Consider the following 20,042-nt stretch of genomic DNA (forward strand, 5'->3'; position numbering starts at 1 on the left):
TGATTGTATTCTAGCCAGGACTTCTAGCACCATGTTGGACAAGAGTGGTCAGAGCGGGCATCCTTGTCTTGGTTCTGATCTTAGGGGAAAAGCATTCAGAAACCCATTTTGTCGGATTTTCTTTTTCGGGAGGTTTTGGATTACTGATTCAATCTCCTCCACTACTGGCCTGCTCATATTTCCTGTTTCTTCTTAATTTGGCCTTGGTTAGTTGTATGTTTCTAGGAATTTATTTTTTCTAGGTTATCCATCTTGTATATAATTGTTCGTAGTGGTCTCATACTACCTTGCACAGTTGACTCTTAAAACAACTCAGGGGTTAATCTACATATAATGTGTAGTTGGTCCTCTGTATTCTTGGTTCCTCCACATCCCTGAATTCAACCAACCATGGACCATGCAGCACTGTAGTATGTATTACTGAAAAATGTTTGCGTATGAGTGGACCCATGCGTTTCACATCTGTGCTGTTCAAGGGTCAGCTGTGTTTCTGTGGGATCACTGTCATGTCTCTTTTTTCACTTCTGTTTTTATTTATTGAGTTTCCTCTTTTTCTTAATCTACATAAAGGTTTGTCAGGTGTTTTTAATTGTTTTGAAAAACAGCTCTTAAGTTTGATCTTTTCTATTATGTCTCTGGTTTCTGTTTCATGTACTTCTGTGGTCTTTGTTATTTCCTTTCTTCTGCTAACTTTGGGGTTGGTTTATTCTTTTTCTAGTCCTTTGACATGTAAAGCTAGGTTATTTAGTGAAGATCTTTCTTTTTTCCTTTCCTTAGGCGTTGATCACTATAAACTTCCCTCTTGGAACTGCTTTTGCAGCACCCTGTGATTTTGGTATGTGTTCCGTTTTCATCTGATTCAATGTGCTGTTTGCTTTCCCTTGTGACTTCTTTGCCTCGGTGGTGGTTCAGGAGTGTGTTATTTAAATTCCTCGTATATGTGTGTTTTCCACGTTGCTCTTGTTGATTTTCCACTTTCAAACCAGTATCAGGAAAGGTAAGTGGTATGATTTCAGCCTTTTAAATTTGCTGAGACGTGTTCTGTGCCCTGCCATGTGATCCATCCTTCAGAGCGCTCTGTGTGTACAGAATTCTGTTGTATATTCTGTTGTTGGATGGAACGGCTTATGCACGTCTCTTGGGACCACTTGGTCTAACGGATGATTCCAGTCCAGTGTTTCCTTGCTGATTTTCTGTCTGGATGACCTGTCCATTGCGGACAGAATAGTACTGAAGTCCCGTATTAATTGTGTATTGTCTGTTTCCCCCTTTAGCTCTGTTACTATTTGCTTAATATGTTTGGCTGCTCTGCTGTTGAGTGCATGTGTCTATTTCCAATTGTTAATTCCTTTCCTTTTTGACTCTTTCTGCATTCCTTTATGAATTTGTGATTTCCCACCTTCGTGCACTTCTGATTTCCTCGTCTTTATCTTCTGTGAGTCCACTCAGGTTTTTTTTGCTTTGTGGTCATCACGAGACTTAACAGAAAACATCTTAAAGATGCAGCAGTCCATTTTACCCTGATAACAGCTTAGCTTCAATCTCCTGCAAAACGTATAGTCTTTCACTCTTTCCTCTTTTATGTTTTTTTGTGTCACAGTTTGCCTCTTTGTGTTGTGTATTCATTAGCAAATTACAGTAGCCAGTTATTCTTCGTTCTCTTGTCCCAACCTTTGTACTAGAGTTAAGTGTTAACACACCTCATGTTGCAGAGTTTTCTGACTTCATCTTCATCAGTGTGTATGTTTCATGTTACTAGTTAGCCTCCTTCATTTCAGCTTTAAGAACTTTCAGCATTTCTTGTTAGGCAGTTCTGTTGGTGATGAATTACATCAGCATTTTTTTTTTTTTTAATTTGGGAAAGTCTTTATTTCTCCTTCTTTGCTGAAGGATAACGTTGCCAGATGGAGTATTTTTGGTTGGCTTTTTTTTTTGTCTTTCATCGTTTTGAATATATCATCCCACTCTCTTCCGAGCTGTAAGATTTCTGCTGAGAAACTCACTGACACCCCATTTTGGGTTTTTTTGTAGGTTACAGTCCTCTTTTCTCTTCGTGCCTGTAGGTTTCTCTTTTTGTGTTTGATTTCTGACAGTTTTATTATAATGTGTCTTAGAGGGGACATTTGGGATTGAGATAATGGGATAATCTGTTTATTAGCTTCATGAAATCTATGTCCAAATCTCTTCCCAGGTTTGCAAAGTTCTCAACTGTTATTTCTTTAAATAAGTGTTCCATCCTCTTTCCTCCTTACTTTTCCTTCTGGAACTCTTAATGATTTGGATTTTGCTCTTTTTTTTTTTTTTACATTTTTTATTGATTTATAATCATTTTACAATGTTGTGTCAAATTCCAGTGTAGAGCACAATTTTTCAGTTATACACGAACATACATATATTCATTGTCACATTTTTTTCTCTGTGAGCCAGCATAAGATCCTGTGTATATTTCCCTGTGCTACACAGTATAATTTTGTAGAATAGATAAACAAGAGTATATTGGATTTTGCTCTTTTGAAGACGTCTCGTAGATCAGGTATGCGTCTTCACTCTTTTTCCTTCTTTTTCCTTTTTTTCTCTAGAGACTGGATTATTTCAAAGTCCCCGTCTTACTGATTCTGTCTTCTATTTGATCTGCTCTGCTTTTGATGCTCTCTGTTGCATTTTCCACTTCATTAAATTCTTAAGCTCCAGGATTTTTGTTTTTTTCTCAATGATTTTATATTTCTTTGTTATATTTTTCATTTTGATTGTGTACTGTTTTTTTAATTTCATTGAATCATCATTTTGTGTTTTGTTGTGGTTTTTTTTTTTTTTGTAGATCATTCAGTTTCCTTAAAACAGCTATTTTGAATTCTTTATTGTGTAAATATTAGATTTTCGTGTTCGGGTTTGGTTATTGGGGGGTTATTGTGATCCTGGGGTGATGTCACGTCTCCTGGAGTTTTCACGTACCTGATGGAGCCCAGGACACACCAGCAGGAGCTGCGTTCCTTTGATGCCCTCGGGGCGTCTCATGTGCTCTTCCGATTTGCTCCCCCTTCCCGGCCGTGGACTCCCTCTGCAGTGCTCTGGATGCACAGTGAGAAGTGAGAGAAAGGATTCTCTTCAGCAGAGTCCTGCGCAGATTTAGAAACCGGACCTTCCCTGTGCCCTGCAGGACAAACCCCGGGCCATCTGTTTAGCTGGGCGCCCTACCTGTAACCCCAGGTGCTGCTGGTGGAGACAAGCTGTTCCACCAACGCACTCCATCCGAACTCCGTTTCCTTCCCTCCAGCGGAGTGCTGGTCCTTCTTCTCTGGAAATCTGGGCTCCCACACAGGCTCTGTCATCTGACGGTGACTGCCTGGGTCATTGTGCTGCCTGCACCCCGAGACTGTAGCTGAGAGGGGCTGGCACTGGTTCAGCGTCCTGGAGGTTTCACAGCTGGTGCTGAAGTCTGTCTGCTCATCACCCGGCACTAGACTTGATGTGGGTCCCGTGGGGTGAGGTGCTGGGCTCCGCGGCTCACACGGAGGCGGGCACCTGTGTCCATGGTAATGCCTGCTTTCTGTTATAAACGGGAGGACGAAGGAGGGGATGTGGTGCACCGCCTTGATGCTGACGTCGCCCCAGTGGAGGCCTTTAATCTTAGCACTTGTTAATTTTTTCTTGAATGTACACCGGAGGTTTCTGCATCAGAGATGTCTTGTTACTTACCAGACGGAAAATAACCAGTGAGTGGTTCCCTGGGTCCCAGGTCCCACCTGTGGGGCCATGGAAGTCAGGTCAAATATTCTGCATGCACAAACCCTGTATTGTAGTTAAGGGATGAAGAAAAATACGTTTTCTGTGCTTTTAATAAAGGGGAAAGGGGCAACTCTCGCTCTCTCCCTTTTTGAGAGTTTCACTGGAAATATCTGTCTTCGGAATAAATAAATCTCTCGGAAAAAGACAGGCCCATTTGGTTTCAATTCTCAGAAATACATCCCTGGTCCAGGCTCTCATCCCCCTTTGCAGTGTAGACACATCCGTCCAGGGTTAAATAAACCTCTCTGGAGCTTTCACTGTGTATACAATTGTAACCTAATTCTTTCGGTTGCTTTTAGTCCAGAATCCCACATTTTCAATAAAATCTGCCCTGAAAGCCTGAATTATGCAGTACTGAGAACATTTCCCCTGTAGTCCCACAGAGGGGACATTTCTTTACGATAAAATCTGTCAGGAAAATGTTAACAGTCCTGAATTTGCCTATGCCAAATAACAGGAATGCAAACGCAAAGGGAAAAAAAGGCAGAATTAAAGGGAGAGACAACATCACAGTCACAGCTGGAGCTCTGACTACACGGCAGGTACCCACGTAGCAGGTGGAATTTTCAGAAGTCATCAGAGGCAGAGATCTGGACCCACCGTCAGCTACGTGGTTAAGAATGTTGCCAAATTTCCCTGGAGAAACATCCCTGGCAGTGAACAGAAATGCCTGTTTCCTTGCCTCCTAGCTGCCTTGGGACTTCACATTTTTTAATTTTTAATTTGTTTCTCTGATAGGCAGGCCATGGTACTTGTGGTTTTTTGCATTTCATTAATTGCTAAGTGATTGGACATTTTTGCATGTTTGTCCTTTGATTTTTTTGAATGGGATACTTGATAGTTTTAGATGGATTGATAGGTTTCTTTTATTTATAATATTTTATATTTGCAAATATTTCCCCCTTGTCATTACCTTTTAAACCATCCTCCTTATGTTCTGTAACTTAAAGAAGTTACACTGTCTGTGTGCTCAAATCCACTTCTTTCTTTTTTTTTCCCATTTTTTTTTTTTAATTTGGTTTCTGCAACTTATTTTCCGTCATTCTACTGATGAATAACCGTTCATTCAGGGTGTTAATCTCATTTTAAGACTTACCCTGTAAAACCAAGGTCGCCTCCCTCCAATCAATGAAACATTGAAACGGGCCAGGTAACATAATTTCTGTCTGTTTGTTACAACTTAGACTGTTGGTCGAAGTATTTACTACAGCATTCTCCTGCTCCCGTGCGATTGAAATGTCTGTCTGCTTTCGGTTCTCAGATCGTTCATCATTTCACAAAGCGGATCCAGACCAAAATCAAAGATCTTCTGCAGCAGATGGAAGAAGGACTGAAGACGGCTGATCCCCATGACTGCTCTGCTTACACCGGCTGGACGGGTAAGGCCCTGCGCTGTCAGTGACCGGCAGGTCTGCTTTTCGGATTATGCTGTGTGAGACGTGGATCGGAAATGCTCTCCTTTTAAGATGACCGTGTTTTATACATTTTATTTTATTTTATTTTTTTATTTTATTTTATTTTTAAACATTTTTTATTGATTTATAATCATTTTACAATGTTGTGTCAAATCCCAGTGTAGAGCACAATTTTTCAGTTATATATGAACATGTATATATTCATTGTCACATTCCTTTCGCTGTGAGCCACCACAAGATCTTGTATATATTTCCCTGTGCTCTACAGGATAATCTTGTTTATCTGTTTTACATTTTGAAATCCCAGTCTATCCCTTCTCACCCCCTATACCTTTTAAAAGAGGTTTTAAACTGTCTTCATTGATGAGATGCTTTGTAATCTTATTTACAAAGAATTTTTTTTCTGTCTGAAGCTTGAATGTCATATGAAGTTAGTATGTCATATTTTTGTAACCTTAATTATTTGACCTAATATGTGGCTGTTTTTGAAAATGTATAATAAGAGCAAACTTGCTCTAAGTGTGGCCAGTGACTAGGTTCTTGCCCTGTCAGAGAAAGAATCCAGAGACGGGACGCAGATGTTAAGAAAGTCAAGTGGGGGTTTATTAAGGGATGGATGGCACACTCGCAAGGGGGGAGCGGGCAGACTCAGGTGAGCAGCTGCCCCGAGTTTCTTTGGCAAGTTGCTTACATAGGATGTAAAAATGAATGAGCAGAATATTCATTGGGGAGGGAAGGGTTTCAGGTCATATTCCCTGATTATCACCCCAGCTCCACCTTCCCAAGGGGAAGAGGGATTTTTGTCCTTATTTCTTCTGAATCGGAAGTGTCATGGCATCAGTGCATGATGGATACTTCTGATCTGCAAGGCTAATTTTATTGAAATGAGGGCATAATGAGCGAAAGGTTACATCGGGACACTGGAAAGTCCTGCCTTTTCCCACCTTTCTTTGTCGGCCTCCAGGCCACTTGTCAGCCTCCAGGCCACTTGTCACTCCAAAATGTGTGACCACTTATCAGCCCAGAGGTTCTTGCTTTTCTCTGCCCAGGGACCCCTGGTGCTCACATGATGTACGGTTTCCTGTATTCGCCCCTCCTTTCAGCCCAAGTCCTGCCATTTGTTCTGTGTCCTCCTTTCTCTGCTCATGTCTAGCCATCTGCCAGCTCACACATAAGGTCAGTTTTTTTGTTTGCTTTTGTGTCTTTGAGCTTTGTGACAAGCTGTGTTTGTGTGATTTCTCTGGTCCTGTATATATATGAGCGGTTTAACCTACTGCTTGTACTCATTTGGATACAGAACGATTTTTATCTTTATATTTATATCTATATATTTATCTATATATTTAATTATTTGTTAATAATTCAACAAGCAGCCAGTAACGCACTTCACATCGAAAAATTTAATTTCAGAATTAGCTTGCGTTAGCTAATCTCTACATTCTTCTGACTTTTTTTTACCACGTAGCTAGAACGTTGTAATAGGTGTTCAAGGAACATAAAAGAAATGAGGCCGACCTTGTTCTGAGGGGTTAGACTGCAGTGAGATTATTGCTAATGACAGCTCACATGTAAATTCAGAGGCTTCTCTTGCTAAACGTTTGTAGTTTAATCAGTGAGCGGCGTGGACACAAGGTGCATGTCAGTCGCTGTGAGCTGGCCCCTGGCTTTGCGGTGCCTGCCCACACGTGAGGGCCCTGACCTCTCCTATTATTCGTGTTTGCATTTATCCTCATTTCTGTGATGCGTTATTATTTGCCTGTTACGGATACAGTATTACGTAGTGACATTCGAATGAAACTTTTCAAACTCTTATACCCAAGCCTTCACGGAACCAGTTCACTTACAGGTCAAAGAAATTTATCCTAAATGTAAAATTAGATAATTCTGGCTAACTTGAAGTAAAGTACAAAGGATAAGGGTATTTGGAAAGAAAAAACGGCAGTTATTTATAGCACAGGTTTCCCCTAGAAAGTCTTTTATTTGAAACATTTTTTAGGAATGTTTATCTTATGGTGGAAAAGAATCTGAAAACGAATGTATGTGTGTGTGTGTACATATGTGTGTGTGTGTATTCATGTGTGACTGAAGCACTGTGCTGCACACCAGAAACTGACACAACATTGTAAGCTGACTATACTTCAATTAAAGAAAAAATTTCTTGTTGAAAAAGGGGTTTTAACCCCATGATTGTTAGGTCCCAAATTGGCTGTGCTTCAGAATTATCCACAGAGCTTTATAATAAAAAGACTGTGTATCAGCCGCCACCCCAGGACGGTTACATCAGGAACTCTGTGGGGGTGGATTCCAAAAATCTTAAAAATCCCCGTGTGTTGGCATCGTTTGGAGTCACTGATCGAGCCATGATGGAGGTATTCGGTGTGAATGATTTCAAATGACATTTAGGGCCTTGGGTTTCGTGTAGCAGTATGGGATCTGCCTAGACTCCTCCCTCCCTATTTTTTTCTCCTAAAACTGTGCAATAGAAGAATACATGAAGCACTGCAAGCGTGTCCCTTTAGCAAAATTGTGAGATAGAGAACATACACAAGTAATGGGACAAACAGGTTCCTCCAGAGTGATTGTGGAAAGCCGCCACGCTGGAGCAGGGGAGGGGGACCAACGACCCAGGGTGCAGAATCTGTCCTCTCCTGTCTGTGTATCTACTGCCTGTCCCCACTTTACAAATCAGCGAGCAGTTATCCCCAGAAGCAGTGAGACACACCCTGCCGGGGAGCTTCTGAGGGCGTATCTGAGTGTGTGGTGGGCAAGAACTGCTGGGAGAAGCAGAGATAAAAGGAATGGGGGGCACACGAGGGACAGAGGTTTTATTTTAGACTTTCTAGAAAAGCGCAGTTCTGAGAAAGAGGGGATTAATGTACAGAGCAGAAGCTGCACCCCTGGTGGCACTGGCTGAAGGTGCAGGCTGGGAGGGGACGGCGGTGATGGGAGCCCTGCTGAAACAGGAGGGGACCTGAGAGTCAGAGGACCTCTGGCCGCCAAGTCACCGTTTATTCACTGTTCGTCACTTAGAAGAGGATGCCTTTGAGATGAAAGCTTTCCTAACCACTTTCCTCTTCTAGAGAATTTTCTTAATAGTTTGATCCAGAAAAATCCACCTATTCCAAATTAAAGGGAAAAAATCAACAATTATTTACATAGTATTAGGAAAAAGAGAAAAGAAAATCAACGTTGTCAGTAGGAGAAAACACACCACTACAAGGTGGAGAAAAGTTGCAGCACCTTGAACATTGATTTTATAATTTAATTACGTTGTATGTTCACAACACGGAAGTAAACGAACTCGAAGAGAAGACAGGACGGTAAGATGGTGTGAAATAAGGACTGACAGAACTAACACGTTCGAGGAAAAGACAACGTCACTTTAGAAATGAGGACCAAATTGCAAGGAGATGAAGAAAGGTGACACCTCCGAAAACACAGCAATGCCATAAAAAGGGGAAAAAACAGAAAAACGAAAGCAAATAGGTTGTAGAAAGACTTCCACTTCTGGTCTGACTTGTAAGGAGTTTAGGACTGTGATCCAAAAAGTAAAAAGCTGACCAGACTGGAAAGCCAGCCGCTCTTCCAAGATCCGTCAGAGAAGTGGGGTCACAGGGCAGACAGGGCGATTCAGAAAGTCAGTTTAGTGGAGCGGAGACCTGGAAGGAGAAACCTTCACGGAACTTCAGCTGTCAGTGGTTAGTTCCTGGAGGCTCAGTGTGGGCAAACACGAGAGTGAAAAAAAAAACTCCAGGAGGACCGGTCACAGGGAGCCTTCCACGCTGCTGCGGGGTTGACTTCAGGAGCTCTCCCACATCCTCACCATGGCTTCTGGAAAAAAACCCCCTCGTGCTTCTGGTGGCAGGAGGGGAACAGGGACCATTTTGAAATACGCCAGAGCATCCTGTTCTTAACAAGGCCAGCCTTCAGGAGAAGCTTTTACCAGATCCCGACCTACTGGAGATTTATAACCTACCTGGGGGAACGGGCATAGCCCCCTCCAGCCCCCGCTGGCCACCCTGTCCAGCCTGAGGGGAGGAGGACCCTGAGAGGCACTGGTGGGGTTCGTGGTGCAGGGACGGAGGCCCGGCAGGACACAGATCCAGTCACAGAGCTGTGGAACGCTGCCACTCCCCCCTCCCCTTTACCACTCCGCTGCTGAGGGACTGTTGGCTGCAGTTTCTTTTACCCAGTACATTGTGCCCACCTTTCCATGAAAAGTTACAAGACACACTGAAAGGCAAAATCAGACCAGTCTGAAGAGACTAAACGAACATCAGAACCAGACTGAGATATGCCAGCAATGTTGGAATTATCAAACCAAGAATTTTTAAACACTGTGATTAATATGCTAAGGATTTTAATGAAAAAAGTAGACAACATGCAAGAACTCATGGACAATGTAACCAGATCGATGGAAATTCTAAGAAAGAATTGAACATTAATACTAAATATCAAATATACTGTAACAGATGAAGAATTTCTCTGACAGGCTTATCAGCAGACTAGACCCAGCTAAGGAAAGAACTGAAAAAAAAAAAAAAAAAGAAAAAAGCAACAGAGTATCCAGAACTGTGGGACAGTGACAGAAGGCTTAACACGCGTGAGATGGAAATACCAGAAGGAGAAGGGACGGAAGCCATGAGGACTGAGAATGTTTCCAAGTTAATATACACCAAACCGCAGGTCCAGGAAGCTCAGAGAATTCCGAAGAGGATAAAAGCCAAAAGCGAAAAAATAAAGGGAAAAAACAAAACCTCACCTAGGCATATAATACGTAAACATGATAAGAGGGAGAGCAAAGATGAAAAATCTTGGAAGAACACAAAGGAAAAAACTTCAGTTACAGAGGAGCAAGGATCAGAATTACAGCAGACTTTTTCAGCCACCGTGCACGCAAGACGAGAGTGGAGAGAAATACTTAAAATATGGAGAGTTAAAAAAAAAAAAACCCCAACAACCTAAGACTTCGTACCCTGTGAAATTATCCTTCAAGGTGAAGGAGAAAGAAAAACTTCCTCAAGCAAAAATCAATGGAATTTGTTCCCATTATACCCGGACTTGCAAGAAATGGTAAAACAAGTTCTTCTGAGAAGGAAAATGATGTAGGTTAAAACCTTGGATCTGTGTTGAAAAAAAAAGGGGGGAACCTCAGAAAATGAGTAAGTGAAGGTGAAATACGAACTTTTATTTTTTATTTTAAAATGATCTAATAGATCAAAACTGTTCAAAATAATAGCAGCAGTGTGTTCAGCTCTGTGTGCTTCTGTGTTTGTTTATGTGTGTGCATATATACATGCTTATATGCATATGTTATGTGTGAGAAAAGTGACAGCAAGTGACAAGAGATTGGAGGGAGGAACTGGGAATATTTTGTTATTATAAGGTGCTCGTTCTGCCCTTGAAGTGGTAAAGTGATGTTTGAAAGTGGAGTGGGATTAAATAAGAAAAAAAAAAATCATATAAATAGATGCAGAAAAAGCTTTGACAAAATTCAACACCTGTGCACGATTAAAAAAAAAACTCAGCAAACTAGGAAGAGAGGGGCGCGTCCTCAGCTTGGTAAAGAATGTCCACGAAAAACCTGTGTCGCGTTTGATGGTAAGACACTCAAAGCTTTCCTGCTAGGATCAACAACAAGACAAGAACGTTCAGTCTCTGATGAGCTTGGATACAGAAATCCTCAGCAAAATACCAGCCAACACAGTCCAAGAGCTTTTTTAAAAAAATTTTTTTCTATCTTTTTTTTTTCCTTTTTGGTGGGAAGATGTAATTAGGTTTATTTGTTTATTCTGAGAGGAAGTACCGGGGATTGAACCCAGGATCTCATGCGTGCTAAACATGCACTCTGCCACTTGAACTATGCCCTCCCCCATCAAGAGCTCTCTAAAAGGATATGCCTGAGCGGTGGGATTTGCCCCAGGGGTGCCAGGATGTTGCGTTTCAGCAAACGCAAGCCAATAAATATGATACACGACATTAACAGAATGCAGGCTAAAAATCATACGGTCGTCTGAATAGATGCCGAAAAGGCATTTGATAAAATTCAGCATACTTTCATAATAAAAGCTCTCAACAAGTTTGATATAGAAGGAATATACCTCGACGTAATAAAAGCCTACAGCTGTCCTCATACTCAGTGACACTGATGTGTAGCTAACAATGCTCAGCCTTTCCTCTTACGGCAGGAACAAAAGATAAGGATGCCCAGTCTTGCCACTTCTGTTTAACACAGTGCTCAAAGTTCTAGCTGGAGAAGTTATGCCCCATGAAAGAATGAATGAATGAACGAACGAACGAACTAACAAACAAAATCAGAAAGAAATAAAATTGTTTCTGTTTGCAGGTGACATGATCTTATATATAAAAAAATCCCTGAAGACTCCACCAAAAAAATTAACCGATTGAAAAAAGCCGATAAATTCAGTAGAGCTGCAGGATACAACCACCAGTTGTGCTTTTATACACTAACAACAAAGTACCGGAGAAGGAGTTTAACAGAACAATTCCATTTACAACAGAATCAAAGAAAAATCCTTAGAGGGAGAAGACCTATATACTGAAAATCGTGACACCGATGAAAGTTGAAGAAGCTGCAAGTAAATGGAGCGATATTCCCTGTTTATGGATTGGAAGCATAGCGTGGCTAAAATGTCCATACTACCCAAAGTGATCTATAGATTTAGTGCAATCTTTATCAAAATTCTAATGATGTTTTCCAGAGAAATTGAAAATCCTAAAATTTCTGTGGAACTACCGAAGACCCAGAATAGCCAAAGCAATCTTGAGAAAGCTAGGGGCATCACACGTCCTAATTACAAAGGGCTGGTGATCAAAGCAATATATTAGTGGCATCAAAACAGGCATGGAGAGGAGGGGAGGGTGTAGCTCAAGTGCTAGAGCACATGCTTAGCATACATGAGGTCCTGGGTTCAATCCCCGGTACCTCCTCCAAGAATAAACAGATAAACCTAATTACCTCCCAACAACCAAATAAAATAAAATAAAGTAAAATAAAATAAAACAGGCATGGAGACCAGTGGAACAGAATAGAGAGCCCAGAAGTAAACCCATGTATGAATGCGGTTAATTAATCCTTGACAAGGCAGCAGGAACACATTGGGGAAACTGTCTCTTCAAGTAAGTGTGTTGGGAAAACTGGACCCCTGTCTTACACCGCTCTCAAAAAGTGGACTCAAATGGATTAAAGACTTAAAGATGTAAGGCCCGAAAGTGTAAAACTCCTAGAAGAATCTGGCCGTAATTCTTTTGGATATCGTGTCAACAGCACAACCAACAAAACCAAACAGGTGGGGGCACATCAAACTGAACAGCTTCTGCACTGCAAGGGAGACAATCAAAACGAGATGGCAACTTACTGAACAGGAGAAGATATTTGTAGACCATGCATCTTCTAAGGGGTTAGTATTCAAAGCATATTAGGAACGTGTATGACTCAACAGTGAAAAACAAATGACCAATTAAAACATGGACCCAGGGACCTGAGTGGACATTTTTCCAAAGAAGACATCCATCTGGCCGGCATCTATATGAAAAAGTGTTCAACGTCACTCATCATCGGAGAAATGCAAATCAGAACCACAATGAGATACCATCTCACACCTGTTAGGAAGGCTTTTTATTTAAAAAATGTAAAAAAACAAGAGACAAGTGTTGGTGACGATGTGGAGAAAAGGGTAACCTAGTACATGGGGAGAATATAAATCGGTGCAGCCACTATGGAAAACAGTATGGAGGTTCCCCCGAAAATTAGAAATAAAACTGCTAATAGGTCAGCAGTCTCGCTTCTGGGGAAGTCGGTGTCTCAAAGAGCTGTCCGCACCCCCATGTTCATAGCAGCGTCGTTTACAGCAGCCGAGACACGGAAGCCACCTGAGTACCCATTGATCCTTGAACGGATGAAGAGGTTGTGATCTAAAAAGCGTACCTACTGACTCTTCAATAAAACTATAAATCCAAAAGGGAAGAAAAAAAAGAGAGGTTTTGATCTACCTATGTATGTATGTATCTGTCTGTCTGTCTATCCATCCATTCATATATCTGTCCATCCAACCATCCATCCAGCCATCCATGTATCTATCCATCCATCAGTCTATCTGTCTGTCCATCCATCCATCCACCTGTGTATCCATCCATCCACCCGTCCATCCATCCATCCACCTATGTATACATCCATCCATCTGTCCATCCATCCATACATCCATCCATCCATCCATCCATCCATCCATCCATCCATCCATCCATCCGTCTATCCATCCATACATCTATCCATTGATCCATCTGTCTATCTTATCCATCCGTCCATCCATCCATGTATCTATCCATCCATCCGTGTATCTGTGTATCTATATATCCATCCATCCATCCGTCTGTCCGTCTGTCCATCCATCCATCCATCTATCCATCTGTCCACCCATCTATCCATTGATCCATCCATGTATCTATCCATCCATCTGTCCGTTCATCTGTCCATCCATCCATCCATCCGTCTGTCCGTCTGTCCATCCATCCATCCATCCATACATCTATCCATCCATCCATCTAGATGTCTTATCTATCTAGCTGTCTGTCTAATGGAGTGTTACGCTGTTTATGCATGGAATGTTCAGCCACAAGAAAGAAATCTTGTCATTTGTGACAAAGTGGACGGTCCTAGAGGACATTATGCTAAGTGAAAAAAGCCTGACAGAGAAAAGACACAAACTGTGTGATCTCATATATATACCAATTCTTCAAAAAGACAAACCAAAAATCGAACTCATGGAAACAGAGTAGAAGGGGGATCACCAGGGGTTGGGTGGTGGGGGAAATGCAGAAGTGGCAGTCCCAGGGCACAAGCCTTCAGCTACAGTGTCTACATTTGTACAGGTCTCGTGCCTCAGGGGAGTTCACAGTGCTTCCTTGTCTACGTGTAACTCGCTGAGAGAGCAGGTCTGAGGCGTTCTCATTAATACACGCACAGGCCTCAGGTGATAACTGTGTGGGGTGATGGACGTGCCAGTCTGACTGTGGTGTATTTCCCAGTTGTGCATACATCGTCCTAAATGTGTACTTCACTGTATATACAGTTGTATTTGTCAGTTGTACCTCAATAAAACTGTGGGGATAAACAGCAAGGCCCCACTGTATATAGCACAGGAAACTATATTCAAGATAACACCTTTAAACTTGCTTTAAATTTTTTCTACCCTGTTTTTTTTTTTTTTTTTTTTCATTTTTAAGAAACGTATGTAATTTGGCTTTGCCCCTTCCGAAACACAGGCTTTCTGTAGGCTTTTCCTGGAAGCATAAAATAATGTCCTGAAGGTGCAAAGGCAAGGCAGTAACGCTTTTTTGGGGGGCGGGGGGCTCCTTGCAGGCATAGCCCTCCTGTACCTGCAGCTGTACCGGGTCACGTGTGACCAGACCTACCTGCTCCGGTCGCTGGACTACGTGAAGCGAACGCTTCGGAACCTGAACGGCCGGAGGGTGACTTTCCTCTGCGGAGATGCCGGGCCCCTTGCCGTCGGGGCTGTGGTTTACCATAAACTCAAAAGCGACTGCGAGTCCCAGGAGTGCATCACAAAGTGAGTTTTCAGAGCTGCAGGTACTTTCTCCAAATTCTCAGTCTTGCTGCAGAAAGAGGTTCAAAAGCAGAATTCGACTTTAATTCATCTACTCCTGCAAACAGGGCTCCAGTAGAAGCGAGGAGTTTGTGTAGCAGGCCTGATCACATGCTCCCTTGCTGTCCAAGCATGTGTTTGCCTTAATTTCCCCTCAGATTGAGGGGGGACCAAACATGGTTTCTCCTAAGTGGGTTTTGGCTGCCTTCAGTGCATGAAAATCAGCTTGTACACCTTAGGTGCACTTTAATTGTCTATGAAACAATTAGAGATTGTGAACTTTTACTACACCTGTTGGCTCATCTTCTCCTGAAGCGGCAGAAATCGGGGCTCACCGCCGTGGTCTGGAAGCATGTCTGGCAGGTGCCCGTTGGTTAATGTTTGTTAAAGATGGGACGGCTCAAGCTGTACATTTTGGTAACATTGTCATTAAGGTTTTAAATCACTTCCTTGTAATTCTGGATTTCAGAACTGAGTGTCTTGCATGATTCAGAGCACTGTACGTGGTTCATATGTATGTATCTTACATGTTTTAGATGTAAATATAGAACTTTTGAACAGGAAGCTGTTTTGTTATTGGTTTTGAGATCTGAGAGAGAAATTTGGTTTTGTAGTGGGGAAGTTTTTGTTTTCCATTTTTTTTTTTTTTAAATCCGTTTAAAGGGAAATAGATGATCTCTAAGGTGAGAGGGCTACTTGCGGTTTCAGGGGGAGGCACTGCAGACGTTCGCGGGTAATTTTTCTTGTCGCGCAGACTCTTACAGCTCCAGAGGAGCGTCGTCTGCCGGGAATCGGACCTTCCCGACGAGCTGCTGTATGGCCGGGCCGGTTATCTGTATGCCTTGCTCTATGTGAACTCGGAGGTGGGCCCCGGCGCCGTGTGCGAGTCGGCTATCAAAGAGGTACTGCGGGATGCCCCCGACTGCGGCGTCCTGTCCCCGCCGCGGCTGCTTGTACAGACTTAGAGGGGTGGCTGGACTCTGCCTCTGGTGGGGGGGGGGTAATTTCCTGAGGCATCTCATAAGATTAATAAACAGCCCCCTTTTCTTTTCTCCTATCAGGGATTTTTTTTTAAAAAAATTGGATCTGTATTAATTAAGCTGTTTTCACTAGAACCAAACAGCATCTTCAGAAAGACAGAATGTTTATTTCTCCTTCGCGAGGTCTCTGAACAGCTGGGGAGTCCAGGCGAATATGGTTCTTCTGTCTCGCTCCGCCTTATCTTAGGGCCGGGCCCTTCTCTGCAGGACCAGAGCCAGCCGAGCACCAGCAGCCCCCGGGGTGGTGAGGAGGTGGAGGCTGAGCACCTTCCTTAAGGCCGACTAGAAGTTGCCCGCCTCCCTTCTGCTCACATCCCACTTGAAGACCTCAGTCAGGTGACTGTGTGCAGCTGTCTGCATCTCGGAGGCCAGATGCTCAGCTAAAACTTGGAGCATTGTTACCAAAAGTATACAGGGGAGAGGATATGAGGAAACAATGAGTGTCCTTGCCCCGTAATCACGACAGTTTTGATCTAACTAGGATCCTGCAATACACCTCCTTTCCTTAGCCTTTCATGAATAAAGCCAGTTCCTCCAGCCTTGGACGGTGTGCAGTCAGCCCGCAGCACCTGCTGGGGATTGGTGCCAGGAATCCTGTCAGACACCCGAATCCTGGGATGTTGGAAGTCCCTTGCGTCAAGTGTTTTATTTGCGCGTAACCTGCACACGCCCTCCCCTGTGCTTTAAATCATCTCTAGCTTACTTGTCACACCCAGTGTAAATGCTAGGGAAATAGTGGCACATATGCAGCCAATTCAAATTTTCCTTTTTGGGAACTTCCTGAATTCCCACCCCCCCTGATATTTTTGACCTGAGGTTGGTTGAATCTGTGGGTGTGGAACCTGCAGTGGATACGGAGAGGGGACCATACTTGCCAGTCTTTTGGGGAAAACATTGAAGCTACAAAGCAAGTAAAAAGTCTAGAAGAGTTTTAGAAGTTTTTCTAGATACTGGTAAACTGTTCATACAAAGACCCTTTGAATTCTTGGTTTCTACTTCTTAATATCTTTTTCTGTTCTGAGATTGTCTTCTGATTTCTCTCTGCCTGTATTTATTAATTAATAAAATAAAGATAACAATGTTGGCTACTAACTAAAGATTTTTAGGTTGTCACCTGTCTATGTAAAGACGTGTTGTTGCTGTTAATTAGGCTAAAACAGATTTCAGTTGTTAAACTTGTGCTGTCTCGTTGTCTCTGCAGGTGGTTGATGCTATAATCGAGTCGGGCAAGGCTTTGTCGCGGGAGGAGAAGAAGGCCGAGCGCTGCCCGCTGCTGTATCAGTGGCACAGGAAACAGTACGTGGGCGCGGCCCACGGCATGGCCGGCATCTACTACATGTTAATGCAGGTGCGTGGCTGGCGCGGGGACCACATTCGGACAGATCCCCGCTGGGACAGCAGACGGGGGCTGAAGTCTTACTACAAACCAAGCAGGTCGAAATGAAATGAGGATCCTACCTGGAGTCCTGGCTCCCTAGGCCCTGCTGCATCCCCAGGCAGGGACCTCCTGAGAGCACATCCCGCGTGCAGTTTCGCGCTGGATTAGATGTCTGCTGCCCAGCTGTATTTCTGTCCAGGTCCTCCTGCTCTTGTAATAGAAAACCTTCCGGGGGCTGGAAGGGCTTCCAGAATCCAGACTGGGGCAGAGGCCTTTACATACTCAGACACCCCCAACTTGCGATCAGTTGCGTTCAGAATTTTTAACTATTTTACTGTTGTGGTTAGGACCTCGTCTCTGAGTCATCCCTGACATCTGGTGGGTTAAGTACTGACTCTTCCATCACACAAAGACCACACCCTGAGTACTGCTGCGGCCTGCTTCCAGCCTTATGGGCTGTGGGTCCCGTGGGTCCCCTCTCTGCTTGCGCACAGCCTTCAGGCAGACCTTGGAGACATCGCGGGTTCGGTTCCAGACCGCTGCGGTAAAGCAAATACCGCAGCGAAGCTAGTCATGGGAACTTTTGGTCGCACAGTGCATATGATAAAAACTCTTACCATAGTGGATATAGAGGGAGTATATTTCAATGTAATAAAAGAACGAAGCTGGAGGAATAACCCTCCCAGATTTCAGACAATACTACAGAGCTATAGGAATCAAGACAGCATGGTATTGGCACAAAACCAGACACATGGACCAATGGAGCAGAATGGAGCGCCCAGAGATAAACCCACAGACTTGTGATCAGTTAATCTTTGACAAAGGAGGCAAGAATATGCAGTGTAGAAAAGACAGTCTCTTAGGCAAGTGGTGTTGGGAAAGCTGGACAGGTGCATGTAAATCAGTGATATTAGAACCCTCTGTCACACCACACACCAAGGACTTAAACATAAGACCAGACACCATAAACTGAGAAGAAAACATAGGTGAGATGTTCTGTGATATAAATCATAGCAGTGTTCTCCCAGGTCAGTGTATCAAGGCAATAGAAATAAAAACAAAAATAAACAAACCTGATTAAACGTAAGCTTTTGTACAGCCAAGGAGACTATCAACAGAGCAAAAAGACAGCCTACAGAATGGGAGAAAATATTTGCATATAATGCGACTGACGAGGGCTTAATTTGCAGAATATACAGACAGCTCAGTAACAAAAAACATACAACCCAATCCAAAAATGGACAGAAGACCTAAACAAGCAATTCTCCAGTGAAGACATGCAAATGGCGAAGAGGCCTTTGAAAAAATGCTCAATATCACTAATAATCACAGAAATGCAAATCAAAACTGCAATGAGGTATCACCTCACACCAGTCAGAATGGCCATCATTCAAAAGTCCACAAATGACAAATGCTGGAGAGGCTGTGGAGAAAAGGGAACCCTCCCACACTGCTGGTGGGAGTGCAGTTTGGTGCAGCCACTGTGGAAAACAGTATGGAGGTTCCTCAAAAGACTAGGAATAGACTTACCATATGACCCAGGAATCCTGCTCCTGGGCATATATCCAGAAGGAACTCTACTTCAAAATGACACCTGCACCCCAATGTTCATAGCAGCACTATTTACAATAGCCAAGACATGTAGACAGCCTAAATGTCCATCAACAGATGACTGGATAAAGGAGAAGTGGTATATTTATACAATGGAATACTACTCAGCCATAAAAAATAGCAAGGCCATTTGCAGCAACATAGATGGACCTGGAGATCATCATTCTAAGTGAAGTCAATCAGAAAGAAAGAAAAATACCATATGAGATCACTCATATGTGGAATCTCAAAAAAAAGTGACCCAAATGAACTTATATGTAAAACAGAAACAGACTCACAGACATAGAAAACAAACTTACGGTTACCAGAGGGGAAAGGGGGTCGGGGGTAAGTTGGGAGTTCACGATACACAGATACTAACTAATATATATATATATATGAAAGATAAATAGTAAGGTCCTACTGTGTAGCATAAGGAACTATACCTTGTAATAGCTTATAATGAAAAAGATGAAAAGAAATACATTTATAATTTATATGTGTATATGTATGTATATAAATTATATATATATGTTATAACTGAATCACTGTGCTGTACACCAGAAATTAATACCACATTGTAAATCAACTGTATATCAATTAAAAAAAAAAAGGAATTGCCATCAGCTTCCTTTGGCAGTCACTAAGCAGCGGTGTGCCAGGACCCGGTCTCACAAGGGCTCACCACGCATGTGTCTCCCAGCCCTGCTCTTGGTGGCTGCCGAGCACCGAGGTGGCTCTGTGTGCGGTTTCATTTGGAAGGCCGTCAGAACGGCATACACAAAACGTTTCAAAATAATCACTTCAACAGAACTCCACTTTCACGGTGGCAGGAAAATCATTCAAAACCCCAGGGAAATGAGAAAACAGACACCCAACTTGTTTGTTGATACTTGAAGTCCTCTTGGAGCCCCACACAGCAAATATGTAGACAGAGTGGATGAAGGAACATCAGGTGGCCTCAGAGGACAGAGGACCATCGCACAGAATGCCTGAGGGGGAGGATGCCAGCAAAAAGGAAGCCAGTTTGTCCCGGAGCACCCTAGCCCTCAGGAACTCTAAGTGCCACGTGCCGTCGAAGGCAGTGGCGGACGGGTGTCCACAGGAGGGGTGAGGTCAGGGCAGCAGAGGGCTGCTGTGAAGATCTTGATGCAGAACAGTTTGAACTCTGCAGTGAGGTCATCCTACTGGGAGGTGACCGTTCCTCCCC

The 20,042-nt window shown here is 43.1% G+C and overlaps 1 protein-coding gene across 4 annotated transcripts in view; it reads left to right on the top strand.

The window, feature by feature from the left end:
- LANCL2 (LanC like glutathione S-transferase 2) overlaps window positions 1-20,042 on the top strand; it is a 99,075-nt gene that overhangs the window by 19,893 nt on the left and 59,140 nt on the right. For 3 of the 4 annotated variants that reach the window (XM_074358549.1, XM_074358552.1, XM_074358550.1), the window contains exons 2-5: window positions 5,048-5,165; window positions 14,581-14,788; window positions 15,579-15,726; window positions 17,066-17,212. In XM_074358549.1, the coding sequence (XP_074214650.1) occupies window positions 5,048-5,165; window positions 14,581-14,788; window positions 15,579-15,726; window positions 17,066-17,212 (621 nt within the window). Of the gene's footprint in view, window positions 1-4,856; window positions 4,937-5,047; window positions 5,166-14,580; window positions 14,789-15,578; window positions 15,727-17,065; window positions 17,213-20,042 lie in introns of all 4 variants that reach the window. The other variant, XM_074358551.1, reaches the window with a different exon arrangement.

Source organism: Camelus bactrianus, chromosome 36 (assembly GCF_048773025.1).
Source record: "Camelus bactrianus isolate YW-2024 breed Bactrian camel chromosome 36, ASM4877302v1, whole genome shotgun sequence".
In the NCBI taxonomy this organism is placed as follows: Eukaryota; Metazoa; Chordata; class Mammalia; order Artiodactyla; family Camelidae; genus Camelus; species Camelus bactrianus.